This window comes from Astyanax mexicanus, chromosome 3 (genome assembly GCF_023375975.1).
Source record: "Astyanax mexicanus isolate ESR-SI-001 chromosome 3, AstMex3_surface, whole genome shotgun sequence".
Classification (NCBI taxonomy): domain Eukaryota; kingdom Metazoa; phylum Chordata; class Actinopteri; order Characiformes; family Acestrorhamphidae; genus Astyanax; species Astyanax mexicanus.
In genome coordinates this window covers 35,801,358-35,819,612 of record NC_064410.1, presented here as the reverse complement: position 1 = coordinate 35,819,612, position 18,255 = coordinate 35,801,358, and the positions used below count along the sequence as shown (strand labels likewise).

At 38.0% G+C, this 18,255-nt stretch overlaps 1 protein-coding gene across 2 annotated transcripts; it reads right to left on the bottom strand.

Moving 5' to 3' along the window:
- Nucleotides 1-8,698: 8,698 nt before the first annotated feature.
- tac1 (tachykinin precursor 1) lies at nt 8,699-13,065 on the bottom strand. 2 transcript variants are annotated; one of them, XM_049476428.1, is made up of 5 exons: nt 12,445-13,065; nt 10,718-10,820; nt 10,523-10,546; nt 9,337-9,393; nt 8,699-9,217 (listed from the first exon to the last, which is right to left on the bottom strand). In XM_049476428.1, the coding sequence occupies exons 1-5, from the start codon at nt 12,559-12,561 to the stop codon at nt 9,171-9,173; spliced, it is 348 nt and encodes a 115-aa protein (XP_049332385.1). In that variant the 5' UTR covers nt 12,562-13,065; the 3' UTR covers nt 8,699-9,170. The 2 variants fall into 2 exon arrangements, with proteins under 2 accessions (XP_049332385.1, XP_049332384.1); XM_049476427.1 differs by having other exon boundaries at nt 10,523-10,549; nt 12,445-13,059.
- Between the last annotated feature and the right edge of the window lie 5,190 nt (nt 13,066-18,255).

Genomic DNA, 18,255 nt, shown 5'->3' with positions numbered 1-18,255 from the left:
TCCATCTGCACAAGTAGAAAAAGACAAATTAGAAATCTCAGAAAATGTTGAAGATGGCCATTTATTTTTGTCCCACAACAAACTATTTTAAATTGCCTTATTTATGTAATATTCACATAAACTTACTTCTTCACACTATGGCTTAGCTAACGCTAAGCTAACGGCGGGAATACACATTTAACACCTGACGAGAATTATCGTGCCGTTTTAATTCTCACACATCATATTAAGCTATTTTAATTAATTTTTTCCCACAACAAACTATTTTAAATTGCCTTATTTATGTAATATTCACATAAACTTACTTCTTCATGCTATGGCTTAGCTAATGCTAAGCTAACGATAAGCTAACGCTAAGCTAAAGGCGGGAATACACATTTAACACCTGACGAGAATTATCGTGCCGTTTTAATTCTCACACATCATATTAAGCTATTTTAATATTTTTTTTCCCACAACAAACTATTTTAAATTGCCTTATTTATGTAATATTAACATAAACTTACTTCTTCATGCTATGGCTTGGCTAACGCTAAGCTAACGCTAAGCTAAAGGCGGGAATACACATTTAACACCTGACCAGAATTATCGTGCTGTTTTAATTCTCACACATCATATTAAGCTATTTTAATAAATGTTTTCCCACAACAAACTATTTTAAATTGCCTTATTTATGTAATATTAACATAAACTTACTTCTTCAGGCTATTCAAAATGCACTTGATATTGCCCCCAGTTGCCTAGGTTAATTGTGGGTGCCACAAACTTATATAACTTAACGCTAGCTTAGCGAATTTAGCCAAAGACGGTTCTTTGATTTAGCTTAGATTGGCTTATCAGCCTAGCTCTGGTTAGTGCATTGACTTAATGACCGGACAATGCTTCTACGTTAAAGCTTCGGTTACAGTAAATATTATTTGCATTACGGTCGTTCTCAAAAGTAATTCCAATTCCATTTTAACTATGGCCACTGTTTAGCTATCGTTAGCTAGCTAGCTAGTTAGCTAACTGCCTGAGAAGAGAGGCAACGCCAGCAGGTTCAGGTTAAGACCACAGAGCTAAAACAACTAACACTACAAATACATTAACTTATACATATCGTCTTACCTTATAGCTTGGCAGCTGAGTCCGGTCCGGAGCGGAGCTGAGCTGAGCGAGCTGAACTGAATGAGCTGAGCTGAGCTGAGCTACTGCAGCAGCCAAAAAATGTTGAGCGTGTTTTGCCTCGGCACATCAGAGTGGAGTTTATGATGAGGTGCGGTCTCAGCAAATCAGAGTGGCGTTGACTGGTTGAAATCAACTTAACAATTTTCCACATAAATTGCATTTCCAAATAAAAATAAAAACATACATAAATAAATACCTACATTCGGTAATTAATTAAATAGATAAAAAATATAATACTCAAATAAATAATTAGAAATAAATGATGCTTAATCATAAATAATCTATATTCATAGTGATTAACAATATTGATAACAACAATTTTGACATACATTTAAAAATAAATATATTCTTAAATAATGTTAATTTCCTGCACCTGTATTAGACGTCCCCATGACGTCCAAAAAAGTGACCTAGTCCGACGTTCAAATGTTTAACTGCATATTGACGTCCAAGTGGGGTCATAGTTAGACGTCCAAATAGCGGACCTAGTTTGCACGTCGTGTAGACGTACAGAATTGGTCTTGGACCGACCGACGCAATATAGACATGATCTGCACGTCCATAAGACGTCTAATGTTTAGTGGGTTTTGTCAGTTTGATTCTTGAACTGAATAGAGAGCTGAAGAAATGAAAAAACGGCTCGTTTTTTGGTTTGAACACACACAAACAGAAACGGGAATTAAGTCCGAATATTGGTTTTCTCCTTTGGGTCTACAAAACGAACTTCCGGCTCATTATTTTGATTGCGAAATATGGGCGGGCTTTAATCGCGCCTCCTACCACATTGGTTAGTCTGAGAGATCACGTGTTCGCAGCCGTTACGTTCCGATAGAATAAAAGTCCCGAATTGACAGACGTCAGTAATTTTGACTGCAGGAATATTATCAGTGTCTAGATTTGCGTGCAAAGACTTTCTCCAGTCTGACTGAATTAATTCCGATTACAGAATCTGACTAAAGTGTTTGATCACGCTACTCATCTGAGGAAAAACGATATTTAGTTATTGTTTTTTTTTCCCATAAACAATGTTTATAATTTATTATATTATTATTTGTAATGTTGCAGCTATATCAATTGGACGATAAAAAAAACATGGAATTTAGGTAAAAAGGGTGTCATATGCTATTATTTGCTGTCTGCTATCATGATGATATAATCAAAGCCAATTTTTTTATAATTTTCTATTTGCAACGCGTTTTTCTTTTTGCAGCGCGTTTTTCTTTTTGCAGCGCATTTTTCTTTTTGCAGCGCGTTTTTCGATTTGCAGCTCGTTTTTCTTTTTGCAGCATGTTTTTCTTTTTGCAGCGTATTTAGCAGTGCATTTTTCTATTTTAATGGATATGTTTTGTGCTTTTGCAGTGCTTTCCAATTTGCACTGCATTGGGCTTTCTCGGCCACCGTACCCACACCAAAAACTGAATCACAAACTGTCACTTTGCTATATATTTTTCCATTTTGCATTTTTATTTTAATTCTGTCAGACATGCAGCCTATTGCAAAGGAAAATAAATAAAAACGTTACCATTGCATTTCGATTTTAGTTTTGTCATTTATTATGCAGTTCATCGAGAAAAAAGCAAGCCCAAAGTGAAGCTTTGATTTTTCTTTTTATAATTATCTTTTTCATTTTAGATTTGACAATGAAATAGCTGAATGGCAATTAAAATGAAATGGCAAAAAGCCTTTTTAATTTTAATTTTGTCATGTATGACCCATGCTCAAGTGAAAAATTAAATTGCAATTGAGGTGATTTAATTCTGTTTTTAATTTTGTCATAATATTTTCAGTCATGTTTGGGAAAAGAAAGAGTAAAACAGTATTTTCATTTTCAGTGTTTTCATTTCAGTTTTATTTTTGGCAGGATTTACCTCCCATACGCGTGCAGGTGTAGCTGTCCCTTGATTCCCCTGAAAGTCTGCACATAGGAACTAAATATCAGGGTTGTAATGTTATGCCACTGATTTTTTTAACAGTTTTACATTGCATCACATCACATGTTAACTATAACTATTAATTTTAAACTATAAAACCAACACTGAACTGAACAAATAATATAAATTGTTTTCACATAAATAATATAAGATCTGTAATATCCAGGTAACATTGTATGGCTGGAGGCAGCAGAAGTGGCATTTCAGCTTATTGTAATCAGGTGCTGTAAACAGATAATAGTTAATCCAGTGGTGATAGAGGTATCCTCTCTTTACTTCAGTTTACTACTACTTATTTCACTGCATGGCTCACAGTAACTACTAGTGATTTAAACAATAGAATATCACTACAAAAGTTATTTTATTGCATTAACTCGGTTTGATTTATTTAATTTATTATTGTTGATGTTTATGGCTTACAGCCAATGAAAACCCAAAAATCAGTGTCTCCGAATTTTTTTTATATGACATAAGGCCAATTGGTACTTTTGGCAGTGTGGGCAATGTGCCAAGTCCTATTGGATAATGAAATCCGTATCTCCATTAAACTTGTATAAAAAGTGTTGTTAGAGTTTCCAGAAAAACAATGCACTGACTTTAGACTTGGTATAAAACAGTAGACCAACACTAGCAGATTACATGGCTCGTCAACCATCACTGACCGTCAGTAAATTTTGCATTTAGTTTGGAAATTAAGGGACCTGTGTTGTAGCAACCACAAAACTCATTTTCATGTGTTTCAATTTTGGACTACAATTATTTGCACCAACAATGCAAACTGCATATTTTTTATTTACTTACTTACTTACTTACTTATTGCTCCAGAGGAGCTTGTATATAATTTACACATCAACACCATATCTTTTTCATGAAGCAATCACTAGATGGCAGTGTTGGATGTAGAGTTAAATTCAGATTTTAAATCCCTTAAAAGCTCTAAGGATCCAGTATTCATTAATCATAATTTGCACTGACTACATTAGTTCTCAAAGGTTTTAAATGTATAATGTTTGAGTTGCCTAAGGAGTGTATTCATCAGATGTAATTAGTGAATTAGTGTCAAATCTAAACACAATATTTGCACTGAACACAAAGTTAAAAAAAAAGCTCTAGAATGGGGAAAAATATATTTACATTATAGGCAAAGCTGAATAATGAGATCTCAGCAAATGCTATCTGTGAATCTCAAATGCTGTTCTCTTTTTCATTTTTTCATCAAGAAAAACAGGAGTAATACAGACTAAAGAATAACTCCAAAATTGATATCTAACACTCTTGGTAGTCTTGAATTTACTCTGCTATACATCAAATCTGCTAGCAATAGTCATTCAAGCCTAAACACATGTCCAGAGTAGACATCAACTCTATACAGTAAGAATAAACATATAGTTATAAGCTATGCCAAGATTATTCAAGGTGGCAGTCAATAAAAGCCCTGAAAGATACATAAGTACAAAAGCAAGCATCTTTGAAATGGCACTGATGTGCCTGAAGAGTTCTTTCATAGCCTATGATTTAGAAACAGAGATATGCAGCCAAACTGAACTTTAGCTCAACTCAACTTAATTAAGCCAGTGATAATTCTGCTCTTGGCAATAATTTTGCCAACTGCATGAATGTGGTTTGAATAAAAATAAGGTTCACATTTCAATCAAGCAAGTTCTGCACTTTATCCTGAACCCACCTTACAGTTAGTCTCAATGAACTCATTGCAGTTCTTTTTCTAACTTCGCTCGGTGTTTCACTATGGGAAATCGCCTTGGGCGTGACCAACTACGGAAGCTCCAATTGCATCACGTCTGTCTATGACAGACAGGTCGACTTGTGACTTGGCTCCGCCCCTGCCCCTTAGCCACGGTCGACCTCCTCCTGAGAGGGTTATTCTCGCTTTCTTCCCGTGAAAGACTGGAAGCTCACTCAGCGCTCTAGGCAGGGCTGTGCTCGCTTAACAGTTCACAGACGGGCCGTCATTGGAATCCGTCACCGAACGCGACTACAGCTTAGTTCTGGAAGTGCTGAATAAGTTCCTTCGTCAAGAAGTGCACTTTTAGCTGTTAATTCAGCTACAGTACCGGGAATAGTGACCGCGTTGTGGCGAGCTTTTCTCTGGCTACTCCGTAGTTTTCTCATTAAATTGCTGAAGCTACTCTCGCGCTAGCCCTACTTAGCATTAGCTTGCCAAGGTAGGCTTAGCATAGCAGGAGGCTAAACACGTTAAGGCGAGCCTTCGCTCTAGCTTGACCGAGCTAGTTAGCTAGCCACCTAGCTTTCACACAGAATTTAGCTATCGTGTCACGACGAGCTATTTTCTGTAAACACTAAATTAACTTAAGCCCTACTTATGTTTTTCTCTCGCCTCTCAGCCATTATGTCTTTGGTTTCGACCCCCGCCAAAGGGAAGGAACCAGACGCTAAAGAGGCTGCATCTCGCCCGTGTCCAGCGTCATGCGGAGCTACCATCTCGGGCAGGGACCCTCACCCGCTGTGCATCGTTTGTATGGGGATGAAACACGCTCAATCGTCTCTTTCAGACCCACAAACGTGCAATCACTGTGCTCTAATGCCACAAAAGATAAGAGAGAGGAGGTTGAGAGTGGCCGTAGCGAATGAAAAAGACCCCTACCTGCCTCGGGCTGCTTCCAAAGCTACGTCCAGCGACCATCAGCCGCGAGCCTCCACGAGCTGTGGCGATGCCAATTCTGATCTCCTCGGTATGGGCGACATGGAGGAGGATGAGGAAGATGATTCCACCTTCCCGGCCCAACAGCCCAGACCACCCAGTGCGTCCGACACCGGCTCTCAGGCGGACAGCAACCTGTATGTATATGTGTATGTAGGTGTGTAAACGGGCTGCTGCGAAACTGGCTATACCTTGGCCAGCAGCACAGAATGAGGAAGGGGCAGAAAGGGACCTTTATGATGGAAAAAGACTCCCCCCAGCTCTACCCTCATCTAGACAGCTTCTTCCTGCGGTCCCCGCATGCATGAAGGAGATGAGTCGCGGCTGGTCCAGCCCCTTCAAGAGCAAGCTTCCTACCAAGGGCTGTTTTAAGCTGGAGATCCATGGGATGGTGGAGTTGGGGCTGACCAGACCCCCAGCGCTAGAGTCTTCAGTGGCCTACCACCTCCACCCTAACCGCCACGCTATTTCCGCCTCCTCCAGCGTTTCTCTACCCAGTAAAATGGACCGCCTTACAGCGTCCATTTTTCCGTGTTTACAAATACACTGCTCAGTCTGTGTGCTCTCTCAATGCTGTCACACTCCTCTCAGCGTATCAGGCTGAGATTCTGGAGGAAATGGGGTGGCAGCTGGATTCAGGGGCTCCAAACCCTGTTCTCTGGGACGAAATTTGTGTGGTGAATGACCTGCTTCTCCGCTCCTCACGTGGCGCAGTGCAGGGCTGTGGACGTGTCATGGGCTTGTTTCGCGGCTACGGCTGTAAGAGCGAAGCATGGTGGCAGGCCAAGCGCGGGGGCTCAGGCCAGCCAGCGACCAAGAGCAGCCAACCCCGGACCGTGGGGAAAACACAACCCCGGACCCTGGGGAAAAAAGTCCTATGCGACCGTAGCAGCTAGGAATAGACCGCCTCCACCCCCCGCGGAGGGGAAGAAGAAGCGGACTGCCTGACACCCCGGCAACCCCTAGACTCCGCCTACAGGTGCCCGACAGTAGAGTTTTAACATGGTGGAGGATCAGAGGCTGAACTGCTTGTGCCCTGTCAGGGCCTTGCATCAGTATATAAGCAGAACAGCTGGTTTTAGAAGACATTATCAGCTGTTTGTATCATGGGCCACTCCTCATAAAGGAAAACCCTTGTCTCGTCAACGATTGTCTCATTGGATTGTGGAGGCCATAACTGTGGCATATAGATGTAAGGGCTTACATCCACCGGAAGGTTTGCGGGTCCATTCCATTAGAGGTGTGGCAACGTCGTGGGCATTGTTTAAAGGAGTGTCAATATTGGACCTTTGTGCTGCTGCGAGCTGGGCCTCAGGGAACACGTTTGGACGGTTCTACAGGTTGGATGTTTCAGGTCCATTCTTAGCTCATGTAGTACTGCAGGCTGGTAATTTTTCTAATTAGACACTTAGCCGGTACTTTTTCTCTGCTGTCTGAAGGGTGCAGTCCGGGAGTTGTCTATATCTCCCATAGTGAAACACCGAGCGAAGTTAGAAAAAGAACGTTGGGTTACGTAACGTAATCCCTGGTTCTTTGATAACAGAGTGAGGTGTTTCACCAACACTTCCCTCCCTGCACTGGGACGGGAAGAAATCTCTCTAGAATAACCCTCTCAGGAGGAGGTCGACGTGGCTAAGGGGCAGGGGCGGAGCCAAGTAACAAGTCGACCTGTCTGTCATAGACAGACGTGATGCAATTGGAGCTTCCGTTGTTGGTCACGCCCAAGGCGATTTCCCATAGTGAAACACCTCATTCTGTTATCAAAACTGTTCTAAAGTCATGAGTTCTCTCACAATACAACCACACACAGGTTTAACACTATTGCTTTTAGCACATCTGTTTGAAGGGGGGATTTCATAGACTTTTCAAACTTTCTGCATAAACAATCAGCCAGACTCTTATAAAGAAGGGTTCAGAGTCTAAGTTCACAGTGGTGGAGAATGAAACAAGACACATCTAAATACAGCTCTGGAGAAAATTAAGTGACCATTTTGGTTTTATAGTTATATGTTTGAGCAAAATGAACATTGTTGTTTTATTCTATAAACTACAGACAACATTTCTCCCAAATAAAAATATTGTCATTTGGAGCATGTATTTGCAGTAATCTCAAATAATGCAAAGAAAACAAGCTCATATTCATATTGATTCAGAAATTAATATTTGGTAGAATAACCATGGTTTTGAATTACAGTTTTCATGCATCTTGGCATGTTCCCCTCCACCAGTCTTACACACTGCTTTTGGATAATATTATATCCTGGTGCAAAAAATCAAGCAGTTCAGCTTGGTTTGATGGCTTGTGATCATCCATCTTCCTCTTGATTTTATTCCAGAGGTTTTCAATCTGGTAAAATCAAAGAAACTCATAAATTTTAATTGGCCTCTTATTGTCTTTCCAGAGCTATATCATAAATTCGGCTACACTGAAGTGTTTCACAACACACTCTGAATGCCTGTGGATTTACTTCAACCACTGAAATATACCGGTTAGAAACATTGATGAAATTCTCCTTTGAGTGCATATACCACAAAGCATTACATATTTATTTGTATGATTGTTTTCAATGTGTCAATATACAAAAATAAAAGTTCATTACACTATTGTTATCTTAAATCTACCAGTGTTTCCTGACCCTTTTCCCCCCACTAATGTAAACCCAGCATTGCTTTGCTTGTAGTTACAGATTAGTAGTTCCTAAGATATAATAGAATTGACACATTAGAGCATAAGATTTTAAGTTCACTTCATTTGGCAACGAATCCCACTGATTTAACACATCTAAATCCTCTGAATCCAATGGATGCATTTCAATCATACAAATCCAAAGCACCGATTTTGCTCAGTGTAGAATCAGTGTCTTGGTTAATAGGTGAATCAGTGTTTATTGGCTTAATAACAAAATTTAGAATTCAAAAATTCCACCAATAAGGAAAATAATTTTAATATTTATGCCACAGTCACATTGAATATCATTTAGACAGGATATGTTCAGGGTGTCAAGTTTAAAATGTATTTACAGAACAATCGGTAGTGATTTCAAACATGAGGCACGATGCTGAGAGGTTGGCAGTGCAAGTTTCTCATAAACCCCACAGGCTGAGCTCCACTTTAATGGTACGGCTGTCTTAAGGACACGGACTGACATTGACTGAAGTAACATATCTGATCACAGTTGGAAAGTGTAAAAATATTTGTTTCCTTCTTACTACAAACATAAATTGGCACAGGTACTGCTACATCACCACGAGGTGAAAACAGAAAGTTTTTTATTGAACAAAAAACACCTAAATAAGATTTCCTTTAAAAAAAAAGCCATGAGATGTGAATTCTCCACAGTGTTGAGCATGAAGAACGTCAAAAGCAGACAAGCTGGAGCTTGCTTTGTGTGTTAGCGCCGTTCTTCATAGTTCTGTAGCGTGGCCCATTCGTATGATTCTGAAAAACACACAGAAAATGAGTCATTAAATGATGTGAATGGGACAAAATCCTTTAATGTAAAGCAATAATTGGCTATAAACAGTATCGATTAGATATTGGTGTAAATTTGGTTTTACCTGGTTCCTCCTGGCTCCTCTTTCCCATTAAACCCACAAATGAGTTAATTTTATGCCCTGAAAGGTAAAAAAGAGAACTGTAATTAACTTTTCATTCAGTGAGCCATTGAACTTCACATTTTTGCTACATTAAATGGAATCATTCAAGATCTTTAGAAAAGAGTAAAATGTAAAATGTGTTTAAAGAAGTCTCCGTAAGGAGCTGAAGGACTAAAAGATTTGTCCTTGGTTTATATATATATATATATATATATATATATATATATATATATATATATATATATATATATATATATATATATATATTTTTTTTTTTTTTTTTTTTTTTTGCATTGAAACTCAGCAGATGAAAGATGTTATTAAACTAAGCTTTACCACCTGGTTACTGCAGAGCTGTACTATTCTGAATTCTTAGGTATGTGTGTGTGTCTCTGTGTGTGTGCGTTTAGATCACATTCAGCACCCATAAACTGAACCCATTGATCCCAGTGCAAATGCTCACACACAGCTTGTCAAGTCCCTGCAGAGAACTAATGCCAATATAATAGATCTCTGGAGCGGATAGACTTCTACCAATTGGTATCGTATCTAATTCCGGGTGTGGGCTTGAGGGTTACAAAGTCTTCCAGCATTGAGGGCATGACCTGTGTTCTCAATCCAATCTCAGATAATTTGTGGAATTGGGGATGAGGTAGGGGGTTGACACACTGAATGCAATCAAATCATTACAGCAGTTCTTTAATAACCTTGATATATCTTATATAAGATGAAATACAAATTTGTATAAAAAAGGTCATGTTTTCAGGAGAAGAAAAAACTTTGTATTATTAAAGGCATTAGGTTCAAAATGCACTAAAATCTTATATTTATATATCATATTTATATATGGAATATTTAATTCCATTAATATTCATTTATATTAATATATGTTGTTGCTTTCTGACAAAGTGCACATGACAGTTGATCTTTTCAAGGACCGACACAGAATTCCCTGGATTAAAGTCTTTTCAAATGATCTTTTATAAAAAATAAAAAAGAAGCCTTTATTCTTATCCTGTAAAGTTGCCCTGATGCAGTGATATTCTATAGCTTACAGTGGTGTGTGTTTATACAATATGTAGAACATGTAGATCTGTGTAGATGATTTCTAGACCACTTAGTCTGTAGATAAAAAAGTTTTTCTTACTTTTTCTTGTAATCTGTGCATTAGCTGCTGCAAAGATGAAGGAAATATGAGTTAGTTATAATTACAAATCCATTAGCCTCAAATCATCTGAGTATTATTTCATTATTCTATTTAGATAGGACTGAGAGGAGAGAGAGAAAGAGAGAGGGGGGGGGGGGGAGAGAGAGGTGCAGATAGAGGCTGAAGTGATCTTACCGGAGGAGCGCTTCCCCATTAGGCCGATGAACTGGTGTGGTCGAGGTTTTCTCGTCATCCGTCTCAGGAGCTCTCTGAAGGGATCAGCCTGAAGCCACTCGTCCTGTGGAGGATTATTCCATTAGTGTAATATAAGATTGCAGGAAGGAATGTGGGCCAGTAGGCTCTGACACAAGTAGGATTAGCTGAAAGCAACAGTTTCTTATTGAAAGTAAATTTGTCTTGTCGAGTTGAGTCCTTTATTCTGCTGGGTTTCAGATCCTCAGCATCACTTCAGGACTCTTTAGGCTTTCTCTCCAAAGATAAGCAAAATACAATTTGTCACAGTTGTGGGCCAAATAATAAATAACTTTAATTAAAATTGGGATTCCTTCAAAATTCACAATTGAAATTCCCAGTGTTACACTGACACCTGGACTGGATAGAGGTATTGTAGGCTGTGTTCTTTTTAAACGAGGACAAACTCTTTTTTATTGGGAAATTGCATATAAAGGGCTTTATCCTTTAAAACCTGTGATATTCTAATAGTGAAAGAAGTAATAATATTTGTGCAACACATTACATCTAAAATAAAGTTTATATTTGTGTGTATTACTCTCACATAGAACCATTCATACAGTGAATCTTCATTAATCCCAGTCCAAGAAGACCAAAGATGATGAGCAAAGCAATTCAGCAACTTAGCCCTGCAGGAATGAATTCAACACTGCAAGAGTTAATGCAGCTCTGGGGACCCTGTCGTACATTAAGCTTGGGGAGATCCAGCTACTTGGCTGTCTTCCAGTCCGCAATGTCAGAAGGAAAATCGTGCGCTCCATTTAAATATGATGGCCAGTGGCGTGTCCACTTCAGCACTGGACAGTGACTCTGCTCACGATTCACATTCTCACAGAAGTGGTATTTGATACTAAGCTAGATTTCTTTTCTATTTGGGAGTGGAATATATTTAAATGCCTTTTATGATATGATAACATTATATGCATTTAAATGAGTTTTCCTAAATACATATTGAACCACCTGTAATGAACTCACATTGTACATTGCAAGTATTGTACATAATATGAGTATGTGATTACAGTAGTATGTAATTACAGTTTGTATGGAGAAAACTGTTTAAAACTGGGGTACTATATAGATTACAATGTATTTCGTACCTTTAGTTAAGGAGTTAAGGAACATCATATTCTCTCATTGTAAAAGACACAGTTTACATTGGTTGTACTTTGGTAAACAAAAAAAAACATTCAAAACAAATGGATCTGTACAGTACCTATTTGTCACTGTGTCTATTTCAGCACTGGACAGCGCTTGGGCTCATGCTTCATATCCTTACAATAATCCTTACAATCATATACTTGTTGCATATCTATTTTTTGCACAGATGATTTGAAGATCCCAACATTTTTTACATTTAAAGCACTTTCATAGTGTATGTAATTACATTATTATAGTAATTAAAGCCCCTGGAGTATAAAACAGGTCTGATTCTTTAAGAAAGTTCTTTGTTTTGCATATTTTTGTTTAGGAAAGCAGTTCAATCTTATTTTTATCGGAAAGTAAGAAGTCCAGTTATTTTACAAAATCAACAAAATACATTTTCCAGTTAAATCATCACTATAAGTGTAAATACTGATTCCTCATTGTGTTGATTTAACGCTAGAAGTGTTGATTTAACACTGGCAAACCTACTGTTTAGAAATGTTGAATTTTCCAGTATATAGACTCACCTGTATTTGGTTGCCATTTGTCCAGTAATCGAGGTCGTCTTTTGGACCAAATTCCTCCCCAAAAACTTGAGACAAAGCGAGGAAACAAAAAACTACGACCGGTAAGAGTAATTTCATGATGCAGCGCAGAAAGAAACGCCTCCTCTCCTTTTATTTAACTCAGTAAAGAGTCTCTCAGTCTCTCAGTTTCTCTGTCTTTTTTCTTCAGAAGTGGAAATCTCTCTGTTTCTGTGGCCTTTCTTCACCGGGCGGTATCCTCCACATGTGCGTAAACGAGCGGTGAGTGCGCCTTTCTCAATGTGTGAGAGTGTGTTAGTGTTTCAGTGTGTTAGAGTGTGTATGTGTTAGTGTGTGTTTGCACTGCGCTCCCGATTCCCGCTGCGTCTTCCTCACCAAAACTCCGGTGCGCGCTGCGTTTTATAGCGCGCGGGCAGGAGGAGCACGCGGACCAAAAATCGATCAAAATCGAGTCGATCCGGTGCGCCGTGCCAGATCTTCCCAAAACTTCCTGTGACTAATGTCCTTTATAATGTTTTGCATACGGTCCGTCCTGCCCTCCCCTCTCTCTCTCTCTCTCTCTCTCTCTCTCTCTCTCTCTCTTTTGACCCTCGCGCAGGTGACTGGAGTTGGATGGAATCTTCCTCTAGATCATCTGTATGGAAGACGCAGGCGCGCGTGACGCACCCAGTGGTACATTTTACGCATGTAGGAGAAGCAAAAAAAAAAAAAAAAACGGTCCTCACGTTAAACACGACAGCAGCAGACACAGGAAGTTCAGATGTGCGTCAAGAGACTGGAGGAGCCAGCACTCAAAGGCCTTCCATACAAAGTAAGAATTAGTTGGATCAAAAACAAAGAACAAAAAAAAAATTAAACTTAAACATTCTCAACAAATAATTTCTGAATGAATCAGCAACAGCTGCAGCAACCTCAGCCTCATAAGAGCAGATCTGAACATGAGAGAACACTGAATAACTCCCCTTAAACTCTGGATTCTAATATATCTAATATTCTAATAATTCTAATAACCTGTGAGGAAGCATCAAATCATTTATGGCCGTTTATGATCTGATCAGCAACACTTAACCCAAACCTGAAGATATCACACCTAACAGCTAGGTTGCTGTTGTCGTTGTATTTGTTCCCTCTTTATAATGATTGTGTCTTATACAGCTCTGGAAAAGAAATAAGAAAAACATCTGGAATATAATCAAGAGGAAGATGGATGGTCACAAGCCATAATACCAAGCTGAACTGCTTGAATTTTTTGCACCAGGAGTGGCATAACGTTATCGAAAAGCAGTGTGTAAGACTGGTGGAGGAAAACATGCCAATGCATGAAAACTGTGAATAAAAAACAGGGTTATTCCACCAAATATTATTATTTATTATCAATCTATTATTATCTATGATCCGGGTAAACATTCCAGCATCTTCTGAGACTTAAGACGTGAGGATGCCACATGTTTTGGGACTGGTGATAATAACATAAGACTGACAAACTGACTGCAAAATGAAGGCATTCATAAAGATACTGGAAAAAAAATGCATGCACCCTCTTAACCCTCTCAATTGCTGTGCAGCTGTTATTCTCTAGACGTTAATATTATTAAATAATTTATATTAGTTTATCAATTATTCAGTATTAACACTCAATGTTTTTTTGAGGTATGATATGGAAGAACAAACTTTGGTTCCCTAAAAAAACATGGCCCAGTTTACCAATAGCATATTAACTTTAAGAACAGCTTAACACAGTAAAAGACAGCTCATTATGATGCTTGCTTGACCAAGAAGCTTTTGAGAAATCCACCCTACAGTATGTTGGTTGCAGGTCTGAGGTGCAAACATACTCCACTTTACCAATTTAAATGTGTATTTTTTTCACACTTCATATACTTCACTCTATACTGCAATACTGCATGTTTTTTTATTGAACAAAATTTGTTCTTCTATGGCAGGGGTGTCAAACCTTATCTCCAAAGGGTCAGTGAGGTTACAGGTTTCTTTTGAAGCAACCGGCAGCACACCTGATGCCACTTGTTTAATCAATAGGTCAGTTTTATTATAATGGTCACATGTGCTTCTGCTTGGCTAGTACGAAAATCTGCAGCCACATAGATTTGCTGTAGCTCAGAGTAACACCCCTGTTTTATCCCTGCTAAAAAAAATTCCAGCTCAGGAAAAGCTGGTCATTCAGAAAGACATGCCAAATGCTGGTTGGCAAGGTCGTTTCTCTAGCTTTTGACCAGCATAGAGTGGGTTTATTCTGGATGACCAGCTGGTCTTTAGTTGGATATTTTTTGTCTACCAAGAATTACTCAGTATCTACTATGGATTATTCAGTATCTACTATGGATTATTCAGCATCCACTACACACCTGATCCCATTTCTTCAACTAATTGTTGAGTTTTCAAATAGCTAATAAAATATGTGCTTCTGCTTGGAATGAAAACATGCTGCCATACCAGCAATTTGCAGTTTGACACTTCTCTGTTCTATGGCACTGCTTATTAAACATATAAAGTTCTCTATGATTTTTTTTCTTATTGACTACAACACAATAAACGTAACATTTGCTGTGTTAATTAAAAACTAAATGCCGAATTGTTAAGTTTCTATTGTTAAATACTTGGCATCTATCCAGTTTTCATTACAAATCATTCAATAATTGTTGTGATTGATTTAGTATCCTATATGATCGAACATAAATGATTCAGTTCAATCTATTATAAACTGTTTAGCATCTACTTCTTTTTTCCAGTATATCTGCAATTAACTGTTCAGTTGTTACTGTAAATTATATAGTAAATTCTCGAATTCTAGGGTTTCAGTATATATTCAATATATATTTAATTTATTCGATTTTTAGGTTGTTTTTTGCTGAACACATATGAGCTGAAAGCATTTGCTGTTTTGTTTTTATATCACAGGAGGTTCATCTCACCTGTACAGTGTGATAGAGCTGTCAGCTTGTAGTGGCTTTGATACAGCTGTAAATAATGTTTGAGGAGAAGAGGTCGGTGACCTGCGGAGATAGCTGATTTCCATTAGAAAAGAGACTGCTGCTCAACAGGCATATCCCCAGCTCAGTGATGTCCCTGTATTTAATCATGTCTTAATGCTATATGCTAATGTTATTTCACTGTAGAGTAGCCCAGCACTTCTGATGCAGCCATTAATGTCATTATTCTAATGAAGGATGGGTCTCTTGAGATGAAGTTTGATTATTCCACTCTTGAAGTACTTGCATAGGTTTCAGAGATCTATAGATATAAAACAAAACAGTACTGAATGACATATGTCAGTGTATTTCATAGAATTAAATATTTGTTGCTTAAATATGGTTCAGTTTGCACAAAAAGAATATGATTTTATTATCTTTGACTTGTAACAACAGCGGAACCTTTTGATTGTTTTATGCCAAAATTTTTTTTTAAGTTATTTAGAATATATGCACTATATAATAGAACATTTTTACACAAAATCACACACTATTTAAACAGTCACAGAGCTTTTATATTTTACATTTAACATATTTCTTTATCTGTTTATTTAGCAGGACAGCATCAAAGCAGGAGAGAGCAAGAAGAGAGTCAGGTTGAGGCAACAGCAAAGCAAACATCAGGGAAACAAAAGGAAGAAATACAGAGATGTAAGAATGAATGGATTAATTAAAATCTTAATTAACTTATATAGCCCCTTTTCTAGAAACCCAAGGACATTTTACACTTTACACATACTACACACACACACACACACACACACACACACACACACATATTACTCAACACTCTTCCACACAGGGTTACATTCAATACAAGCACATTCCTGATTGTAGAAATAGATCCCAATGACAGGTCACTCCATGTATTGTGAGTAACAGGATTATTATATCTGGATTAGAGCAAGTAACATAAGGTGTAAATGCACCCCAGACACATATACTAAAAAAATACTAACACAAATCTGATTACTCAAACCCCTTCATGTGGTGATATGAGATGCATTTGAGACACATGATATAGCAGTGTAAACACATCTTTCTCTCTGAGACCCGCTTAACAACCAAAACTCCTCTCAATGCAATTATAACACCTGTAATAATGTCAGCACAATGAGCAAATTGGCATGTTTTGTCCCACACAGCAATCCGATTACAGTCTGACTGAGCAAACACATATTTGGGTACCAAGTGTACAGTGTATTCTTTGACATATTTGACCAAGTGTATTTATACCCCTTGAAATTTTTCACATTTTGTCACTTTACAACCACAAACTTAAATGTATTTTAATGATATTTTAAGTAATAGACCAACACAAAATAGCACACAATTGTGAAGTGGAACGAAAATGATACTTGTTTTTTAAAATTTTAATAAAATAAAAATCTGAAAAGTGAAGAGTCTTTTGCAGCCTTATCACTACCCAGTCACATGATACTAGTCACATGAAATTACCTGTTGTAAACAGGGTCAGAAAGGAAACAGAACAAAACAAAGCATTTAAAAAAAAAAAAATTGGCAAAAGCTCATACAAAAATGTTTTTAGACTAGCCACTAACAGGAAGGTTAAGTTGGAAAGCTTTGTGAGCAAATTTCTTTCGCCCGCAGTGCACTTTTAATTGGACGAATACAAGACACTGTAGTGCCAAACCATTCATAGATGTATGGAGGAGTATTTTATAAGATTAATTTTTTGTACTTCTGGTGAGCACTTTATCTGCTGCATTGTAAATGATTTGTAGCTTCATTAAAAAATTCTCTGAGTATCTGGCCACGAGCACATTTCTGTAGTCCAGCATTGAGACTGAAAATGCACGTTTTTAATTTCTCAACTATTGTCTCTAAGGTCTTGACGACTAACGGGAGGTATGTGCATGTAAGATCTTAGAAGCATCAAGATGGGTAAAAATGGGTGTAACCGATGCTAGTTTTTCAGATTTTTCGGGGTTAAACATGCTAAGATGCTTAAAAGTAGTTTAAAGACATAATTAAGAAGACCTTCATCAAATACACTCATCATCAAAAAGTAGCTTCACCCAAAAGAAAGTGTCATCCTGTAGTAATCCATCTCATCATCTCATGCAGGTAATATTTCTGTAGATTTGGTAGTAGAGGGGGATAGATCTGATGATGTGGTCGGCCACGGCATAAAATCTGTCTGATCAGTCTGACCATCTGCATTTACCGCTTTGTTGCGTCAACACATTATAATGAATCCCATTCATTTCAATGGGAAGCATTGGTTCCGTCAGATGCAGCACTGCAGTACATCATGGGTCCAGTGCAACAAGTTTGGGGAATGTGGTGCAACAAAAAGTGGAGCTGAGTCAAACTATATGCAAAATAAATTCTATCTAATCAGAAGAGAGCAGGTGTTTGTTTGATGTGTGTCCTCAGTGCAATGTATGAAACAAATGTTCCATATTAAAATGCTTCGCTGAAGCTGCAGAAGAAAAATTACTGCCGTTTCAGAGTTCCCTGTTCTTTATGATCCATTTCTGCCAAATTACAGGAATCAGAACTCAGATCAGCGTGGCGAAAAGTTGCAGAGATTGTTGGGGTCTCTGGTGGGTTTTGAAAATATTATAAAACGCTGGAAAAAAATTAAAGGCCACTTGACACTATTTATAGGTATATGTTTGTGTAAAATGAGCATTGTTGTTTTATTCTATAAACTACAGACAACGTTTCTTCCAAATTCCACATAAACATATTTTCATTTAGAGCATTTATTTGCAGAAAATGAGAAATGGCTGAAATAACAAAAACAAATCAAGCAGTTCAGCTTGGTTTGATGACTTGT